Source organism: Maniola hyperantus, chromosome 11 (genome assembly GCF_902806685.2).
Source record: "Maniola hyperantus chromosome 11, iAphHyp1.2, whole genome shotgun sequence".
NCBI lineage: Eukaryota > Metazoa > Arthropoda > Insecta > Lepidoptera > Nymphalidae > Maniola > Maniola hyperantus.
This window is the reverse complement of record NC_048546.1, coordinates 10,583,472-10,592,861: the sequence shown is the minus strand read 5'-3', so window position 1 is coordinate 10,592,861 and position 9,390 is coordinate 10,583,472. Positions and strand designations below refer to the sequence as shown.

The 9,390-nt window shown below is 38.1% G+C and overlaps 1 protein-coding gene and 1 long non-coding RNA gene across 3 annotated transcripts in view; one reads left to right on the top strand and one right to left on the bottom strand.

Moving 5' to 3' along the window:
- Positions 1-9,390, top strand: part of LOC138403002 (uncharacterized) — a 66,535-nt gene that overhangs the window by 44,846 nt on the left and 12,299 nt on the right. The gene's annotated exons all lie outside the window — the stretch shown is intronic.
- LOC117986378 (cell division cycle protein 20 homolog) lies at positions 211-8,350 on the bottom strand. Of its 2 annotated transcripts, none has more exons than XM_034973211.2 (11): positions 7,865-8,350; positions 7,424-7,530; positions 6,143-6,307; positions 5,428-5,521; positions 4,760-4,989; positions 4,071-4,217; positions 3,274-3,401; positions 2,856-3,003; positions 2,294-2,493; positions 1,772-1,871; positions 211-1,739 (listed from the first exon to the last, which is right to left on the bottom strand). In XM_034973211.2, exons 1-10 carry the CDS (start codon positions 8,163-8,165, stop codon positions 1,772-1,774), a joined length of 1,620 nt encoding a protein of 539 aa, XP_034829102.1. In that variant the 5' UTR covers positions 8,166-8,350; the 3' UTR covers positions 211-1,739. The 2 variants fall into 2 exon arrangements, with proteins under 2 accessions (XP_034829102.1, XP_034829101.1); XM_034973210.2 differs by having other exon boundaries at positions 211-1,708.

The window sequence follows — 9,390 nt, the reverse complement described above, 5'->3', positions numbered from 1 at the left end:
TAGTTCTATTTTTTTCGAAGACCCCATATTTTTGCGCGGTCGGGTCTGTCGATGTCCTCCGCAATTCGGGGACTTTTTGTACAGGATAATTTTAGCCTTTTGTGTTCGTTATTCTATGTAAAAGTACCCCGATGACTGTCCCTCATCTGCGCAGGCGTTAATATTAATATTGGGAAACGGAAACTACTAGAAATAAACAAAATATTTTAGTCACGAAACCTTTATTGAAAATAAAATATAACCGTATCAATACCATTAAAATGATCTTAAATCACAACTCATTCATTTTAAATAACACAAAACGATTACTAGCGACATAAATTATACAAAGAACTTAAGGAAGCCGAGGTAATGAAATGTTCAAATGAAATACGTTATTGAAATGTTTTTGAAACAACTAAGATTAAAGATTCAATTATTAGAAAATAAAGATCGTCTTCATTTTACGACCTCAACTTCTTAGTTTAGTCAAATAAGGTATATTTATAAAAACTACGGCAGTCGAAAAAATATTTCAAACAAAATATCTATTTAAAAACACATTTAACATAATATAGAAGGCCATAGCAAATTTGATAACGATCATGGATATGTTTGGTGTCGAGTGCGAGTCAAAGATATCTAGGGCAAGACTCGAAATAAAATATCCGGCAACTTTCTGTTCATATTAAATTTTTTATTTTCTACCCCAACAGGGTATCACATTTACCCGTAGCTACCGCTTAAAGTTAAAACTGTTTACGATTTTCTCTAAAGAACTCTCCTCTCTCATATTCCGTATCTAAGATTTCTTCTTTGACTTGTAGATTAGGGTCAGGTGGAGGGGGATCTAGGGGCAAGAGGCTCAACTTCTGACCTCTGACAAACGGTACGAAGCTATAGTGCTCCTCCATTCTACCCAGATTTGGAGGTGGCGGAGGGTTTGGGGGCGATTTTCTAAAACCCGTTTCTTAAGTGACACCTACCTCCTAGTAAGAATCTACGATTCAAATTTCAAGTTAATAATTATTATAATAATTAAAATATTCTTATACAAACTTTCATCCCCTATTTTAACACCTTTAAGGCTGAATTTTCAAAAATAACTTTTACAGTTTTTTATTATTTAAAACTTTAGATCCAGATTTTCATGTCTGTAACTTCAAAAACATAGAGGACTTTCATAAAAACTTCCAAGCCCCATTTAACCCACTTAGGGGAGGAATTTCAAAAACTCCTTTCTTAGTGGATACCTACTCTTTACAAAGAATACACCCTCCAAATTTCATGTCTAGTGGTTTAGGCTGTGCGTTGTTATATAGGTCAGTCAGTCAGGACTTTGAATTTTATATATACAGAATAGTAGTATGGAACAAATTAGGATGAATTTGTATCATTTTGTCCGATGAAATCAAGTTCTATGGAATAAATGGGACTTACCCTGATTATCTCGTTTTACAGGCGCCATAAATTCATAAGCACAGTCAGATTGACACATTTGTCCTGTATCCTGTGAACTCAACACCAGCTATACCCGTGGTCGTCACTAAAGTTATGATATATAACCCCGTTTATAGCGTCTATTCAGACGTTATCATTTTATGTTATATATACAATTGCGAAAATATTTTCATCAAACAATTCAATCAGTCTTAGCAGTCATTTTACATAAAACTTCGTAAAATGCAGTCTAGTGCAGTACTCAACTGCAGTCAGTTGATAAAACTTTCTATATAACTATCGAGAGTTGATAGAACTTTCTATCTATCTAAGTAGCGAGGGTTGATAGAACCTATCTAATTAGTGAGTTCATATTAAGTATCGATTTTGCTGCCTTCGATTCGGTCGGTTCCTTCTTTTTTGACGGATCCAGCATGAAACATTTCCACAGTCTGTAATAAAAAAATATGATATTTAGTACAGATTAAATATCTAATAAAAAAAGTTGATTGCACAAACGAATAATCGAGATTTTAGTAAGAAAGAATCGTTTAGGTAGGATTCATTGGTAACTTCGTCATGTCTCTGGCTGAAGATGGATAGTTAAAACTTAGCAATATACCTTTCAATATATTTGCTCGTTAAGTGGTTAAAAATATAGACTTACCGTACATGTGTGATAAAAATATTACAGCACAGTTGACCGCAGCGATATTTTGATATCGCACAAGTGTTGAAATATGTTATTATCACGCATGTGCGGTAATATTTTATTACTGCACAAGTGCGTAATATTTAATTACCTCGGTAATATTTTTGTATGTGACCAATATTGGACCACATTCTTTTTAGAGGTATCTACATGAACACTCACCGCAGCGTCTCGTCAGCGGCAGCGGACAGCACAGTGGTGCCGTCAGGCGACAGCGCGAGATGCAACACGCGCGCTTCGTGGCCGCACAGCTCGGTGACGCGCGTCAACATCGGGTACTTCCAGATGATGATCTGGTTCTGCGCGTAGCCGTGAGCCGACACTAGCTCCTTGTAGTGCGTGCTCCAAATTATCGAACACACCTGCAATAATACAAATAATATTTTACGATACTGTACACGTTGACTTTTTTGTTGCCTTACAAAAGCATCGTCCGCCAACTTTTATCGAGATGGGACCAAATATTTAGTACCAAATATTAAAAGCCTTATTTTTTACTTATTACATGATGTAATTAAAAAAACCTTTTGCGGACTAATTTTGCGGAAAAAAACCAAGCGCATTTAATTTTATTGCAACCGCGAGTAATTGTAATAAATTTTATTGCAATTTTGACTTTGCTCAGACTTAAGTTTTTGTCTCTGACATAAATCTATTTCATTTAACTCTTAAGTAACGTATATATCAGCCTCGGTTTCAAGATTTCCTTTTCCATTGTAAGCACCTGCGACTTGGTGTCGACGGTGTTGAGGTTGGCGCCCGTGTTGACGTTCCAGATGCGGATGGTGCGGTCCGCCGTGCCGCCGCCCGACGCCAGTATGCCCGCGCTCCACGGACACCACGACAGCCCCTTGACTGCGGCCTGGTGCTGGCTGAAAACAATTAGTTTTTCTTGTATAGTGGCTTTTGTTACACTCAAAACCGTAAAAAAGACTATTACTGCACAAGTATGATAATAGTCCTTTATCTTACAAGTGCGCAAAGTACTACTTTATCATTATAATCATCATCATTATCGTTGACGTCCACAGCTGGATATAGGGCCGAGCTTTCCGAACGGGAGAGACGTTCGGTATCGTTACCGCCTGACGCCAACTACTTGCCGTCCGGGGACCATTATAGACCACACAATAACAACTCACTTAAACTGATGTATGTACTGCGTCTGGCTGTAGTGCTGTCCTTGCTCGCTGGGCCAGATGTTCAGCAAGTTGTCGTTACCGCCAGACGCTAGGTACTTGCCGTCCGGCGACCATTTTAGACCACACACCTGCAATGAAGAGAACTTTATTATACAAATACTAGCTGACTTACCCTGGCTTCGCTCAGATGAAATTTTTAAAAATACTTTCTTACGGCGATTACGCACTGCACTTTCGTCATCTGAGTTATATCCGTCATCCGTGAGAATACCAGCGATTATCTACGACATAATATGTCATAAGCTTCCATACAAAACAAAAAGGAACGTATTTTCACGGATTCGGATCGGATGAGTGCGTTTAATGTCTATTTCACTAATAAAAATCGATCTCACAAGTGGATGTGAATGTACCCGGAACACCGCACAGCCAGCGCCACACCGATGGCCGACCACAGAGTGTGTCGCCCTCTTGCGTTCTACGATACACTACAGTGCGTAACCGCCATTAGACAGAGAACCTAAATACAAAATTTCAAGCTTCTTGAGTAGTATGTTGATATGTAAGTTATTTTCTCCTTTAATATGTATGGATATCAGATAGACATGTATTCAACAGTCACGCCTTTGGCACTCCCTTGTGCATTTTGTGAGGAAGGATCTGGAGTGGAAGTCCACTGCATTATTATCTCAAGAATTATCAATTTTCATGACTCCTTTACATAAAGTTAGGCCATTCAAAAACCCTGGGTATGGAGAACAATGAGCAATATGACGTAGACGGAGCCAGTTAGTGACCTCGTGCGTGTGCGCATTGATGGTGGCCACGGCGTGGTTGCGCTGCCGGACGTCGTGGTGGACGATGTTGCCGTCGCGCGCGCCGCTCGACACCACGTACAGGTTCCACGCCAGCGACGCCACGCGACCCGTGTGCCCATCCATTATCTGCAAATAGTATTCTTTTAAGTGAAAATTTCTTAAGGTGCGTTGGGCGATTTTGGAATTGGTGAAAACTTCAAGGTCGCGTCAACGGCATGCTAATTTTAACACAAACAAAATTATACTCTAATAGCACTGTGCTATGAGACATATTAAGCTGATAGACCACGTTTTTTTTAAAGAATATTAGCCAAGTTTATGATGCTGACTAATATTCCCCTTTTCCCTCCAGTTAAGCGTAAAGCTTGTGCTAGGAGCAGGTACGACAATAGTACACCGGGTGGGGTTTGAACCGGCGACCTTTCGGTTTTGAGTCCGCTCCTTTAACCGTTTTATCGAGGCTCTAGTGCACAAATACAGGTGCACTCTATTCCCTCACTCTCAAGCCTGATGGGCAGAAATCTAACAAGACCAGAGAGAGATCTAGCGCAGATCCGACAGCTTTTCGTGCTCTCTAAGGTTCGGGAGTACACACACGCATTATAACATACTTACTGAGAATTTCCAACAGAAAAACTAGCTTATTTCCAATTCAAGATTAAACTTACCCTCAACCTCTTAATCTTCTCGCAGTCCCACAGTTCAACAACAGAGGAAGATGTGCCGACTGCCAGGTGGGAGCTGGCGCCTTGCACCCATGCCACGGACGAAACTGTTTCCGAGCCTTCCAGAGTTAGCAGTTGTTCTATTTGCCCCGTGCTTGCGTTCCAGAGGTACACCGTGTTGCTTAGCGCTACAGCTAGTATGTTTGATGAGCTCCAATCTATTAGATTCAGATCTGTTGACATTCAACGAAAATTATACAGGGTGTAACCAGAACGCAAGGAAAAACGAAGACAGGTGATAGTACCGATATGATACCATAAAGAAACGCGAAAAAATAAAAGAATATCCTAGTTTTTGTAAAAGTTCACGATATATTGCAAATAAAACATCTGACTAACGTTCAAGGTCAATGAACGTTGCGTAAGTAGGCCACTCAGAGTTAATGCCGCGTCGTAGTTGGGGCATTGACCCCAGCTTTGTACATTACTTTGAAAAATACTAAATCACTAAAATTACAAAATGATTCAAATAAATTCATTTCTTGAGCATTTTATTTCTATGGCTGAGTTACATAATTTCAAGTATGGCGAGCCTACATGAACAATAATTTTTTTCAAGCACAAAGTATTTTATGCAGGCTTGTCAAGCTTGAATAATAATAAATACTTACAATAGTCATCAAGGATATCAGGTGCATCCAATATTCTGTCTGGTGCCTGGGGGATGTATCTAGTTGTGTTTTTCACTGATGAAGGAACTTTTGCCTGCACATATTTATTATTTTAAATTTAAATGAATGATTATTTAAAAAATAAGAGATACAAGAAATTTTAATGGATTAGCCCACAAGAAATATTGGACATCAACCTTGAGAAAGAGAGCGGTTTCATAGAGCATTATCTCTGTCGTTGAGACAGACAAAATGATGCATAGGTATGAATGACAGAGACAACGCTCTACAAAGCCCAAATCTCATTCTAAATGTTGATGTACATTCTTGCCGGCTACTGTATACAACTCTGACCTCCTACAATAATTTTATGAATCAATTAATTATGATATTAGTAATAGTTAGTTACAAATAACAATGCAAGCAATTAATATTAGAAACAATATTAGTGCATTCAATTCAGAAAAATTTCTGAATTGAATTTCAAATGGTTTTAGAAACTAGTTTGTCATCACAGTTGGTGTCTCAAAACGGTTAACCCTCACTGACTCTATAATTTGGATGGGATTATGTAACAAAGACAGTCCTACTTTTAACTTTTTTTGCAGATAGAGTATAAATAATAATTATTAGCCTGTAAACTGAAGTAGTTTTTCAGGCCAAGAGTTATTAAGAATTAGAACACACACACATTACCATGAGCTATAGTGTATACCTGTGAATATACCACTCTAAGTCTGTTCTGGTAGCCCTCAGGTGCGGCAGGTGCTTTGCAGGTGTACTGCAGGAGACGTCCAGGCTCTGTGTCTGCCAGGGCTCTGCCTATAGCTTCACCAGTCACTGTCTGTGCCGCCACCTCTTCTACTTCCTCGCGGTTTAACTGTTGAAATATTTTTAGCCTCATTTTTCGCTGCCTAAACTTTAACTGATGAATAAAGGACCAGTGTCTGCCTTCGGAATTGGAAAAATGGGCAGGATTTCAGCTTTTACAGTAAGATTCAAAAATTAAGGCCTAATTTACAATGGATTTATTATTCTGAAAAAGGCTAAAGGCTATACTTAAAATATCTAATTATTTATTGCTTCTGCTTTCCATCTTTTATACATTGTGAGATGATGGTTCAATGGAATTAATGGTGGAAGCAGGCGCACCTGGTATCGAAAGGCAGAGTTATTTCGTGACAAAATTTTTCTCTACTTTTCTCAGTTTATATATATATAATTATATATAATATACAAATAAATAAAAATCTTATTTTTTTAAAATTTTTCTTTATTTTTCTCAGTTTTCAGACCCTTTTTAGACCCCTGAAACTTTTTAATCTGAAAACTATAGAATACTAGCTGATGCCTGCGTCTTCGTCCACGTGGATTTAGGTTTTTTTAAAATCCTGTGGGAACTCAAAGTTTCCAGGATAAAAAGTAGCCTATGTCTTTCCCCGGGTTGCAAGCTACCTCTGTACCAAATTTCGTCAAAATCGGTTGAACAGTTGAGCCGTGAAAAGCTAGCAGACATACAGACAGACAGATAGACAGACACACTTTCGCATTTATAATATTAGTATGGATAACAATTCCAAGAATAAAACAATCTTTGCTGCACATAGATTTTTGACACCTAAGCAAACTCTCTTGGTTCCACTGGCCATGTCCTTTGGTGTTCCATGAATTTCCAATTTTTTTTTAAATTGATTATTTATCATAATTAAAGTTATTAATTAAAAAACCGGTCAAGTGTGAGTCAGACTCCACCACAGACACCAAGGATTCCGTCCTAGTCATATTTTTTCCACATTTTGCATGATAAATCAAAAGCTATTATGCATAAAAATAAATAAAAACCTGTTTTGGAATGTACAAGTAAATGAGAAACTTTAGTTCACCACACCAGCCGAGTGCAGATTGGCAACCATCACAAACTTTTGTGAATGCTATGGAGAACTCCCCAGCATGCAGAATAGATTAGAGATAAATATAAATGGATACATTCACTTACCATATAGTGGCACAAGTCAAAATTAGAGTTACTCCTGGAAGGTATGAATCTGTCAGCTTTGTTTGGTGTCTTTGCCAGTTTGTTAGGGGTGGGAGTTGTAGATCGGCCTGAAATTATTGTTTTTATTCATTGACAAAAAGTAAATGCATACTTATACTTTAAAATTTGAGTAGGTATGTCTATGTTTACTTTCACTACAGGTTAACTGCTAAGTCAAACTTAATAAATACTTAATGTATGTAAAACATTATAGACTAACTTTCAAGATGATCATAAACTAAGCTAGGTCTTACTACAGGAAATAGGTTGTGAATATAACCATAACATTGAAGACTTGATCATACTCCGTTAGATAGATATACATCAGTGGAATGCACTCAACAATAGATATGGTCTCAGTACTAAAATGTAAAGAAAAAGTAAGTAATATGAGAAACTTACCTGGAGATTTGTTTTTTGAAGGAGTTTTTTTTCCTTTCTTGTTCTCATTTCTAGTGGGCGTCTTGTTGCTGGATAGAACACTGTTGTTACAGCTTAAATTTCCAGAAACAGACAACTTTTGCATAGATTGATTACAGGCACTTAGATTTATATTCGACATATTTTTGGTAGATGTGCTCAAGGATGGGTTAATGTTTTCATTGTTAGACTTCTTTACCCAGCGTTGGAGCGGTCCACGAGTTAAGGGCCCGTCTATTGTTGCTAAAGTTTTCAAGTCGTTGAGGTAGTTAAACTGGGCCATATTTTCAGAGAATATTACTAATATTTGCAAAAATCACAGCACAGAACTATTTATAAAATTAACATGAAGTAAGAAATAATTATAATTTCCCAATCATTGAGGCAACAATCATAATATTTGAAATCACATTTGCATTTCCAATCTTGAGAAGAGAATGTACCACGAATGTACTCTGTAAAGAGAAGTTGAATCAAACGACAATAAAAATGACAGTTATTTCAAAAATCCGTTGGAATTTGAAACTGTAACTTTTGAATGGCTCTGGACTCTAGTCTTTTGAGTCATAATGCTCACTGTACACGGTTACTTTTTAATCGATTGATTTACACGATGCCAGTTCTGTGCTTTTTTTTTAGTTATAATGCTCGCTCTACACGGTTACTTTTCGTAATAATTATTGATCTACACAACTCCAGTTTCACTTCGGTGGTTGTTCGAATGCTCGAGTGAGTGTATTCGACTTCGAGGTGAGTGCTGAGCACAGAGTACTTTTTACATCGGCTGCGCGATTGCGGGAGAATGACAGCTACAATGTCATGATCGCAATCATCTCTGATTGGTTGACGCTCACTCACTATTGGCTACAATGCATTGTTGCAACAAGAATCGCACAAATTTAGCCAATCAGAACAATTGGGATTGTAATAATGATTGATGCAGGTTTTAGACAATCGCCCTACTGAGCTTCAATAGATCAATGGTGCTGCGCACTGACATAGGATATGCAGAGTCAGTAATCAAGTTAACTGCTGAGCAGGTTTCCAGTGTATAATTTAGGTACTCTATGTGAGGGGTGTGCGATTTTGACTTAGAGGTGAGTGCTGAGTACAGAGTACTTTTTACATCTGAGCTTCAATAGATCAATGGTGCTGCGCACTGACATAGGATATGCAGAGTCAGTAATCAAGTTAACTGCTCAGCAGGTTTCCAGTGTTATTATTTAGGTACTCTATGTGAGGGGTGTGCGATTTCATTAATTTTTGAGCAGTGTTGCCAGATGGTTACATTTTACATGTCGGTTCGCGGCCGTGTATGAGACGCGATACTGTGATCGCCACCAAATCGCCATCACTCGAGATAGGGATTTGTTTTCTTGTGCACTTGGCGGGCCAGACTGAAGATATAGACTGTCGCGCGCCACCGTGCGAGGACAATATCTTAAAAAAATTCGCGCATGATTCTAAGCAAAGAGTACATAATCACTACGCAGCTGAGCTGAATTTTT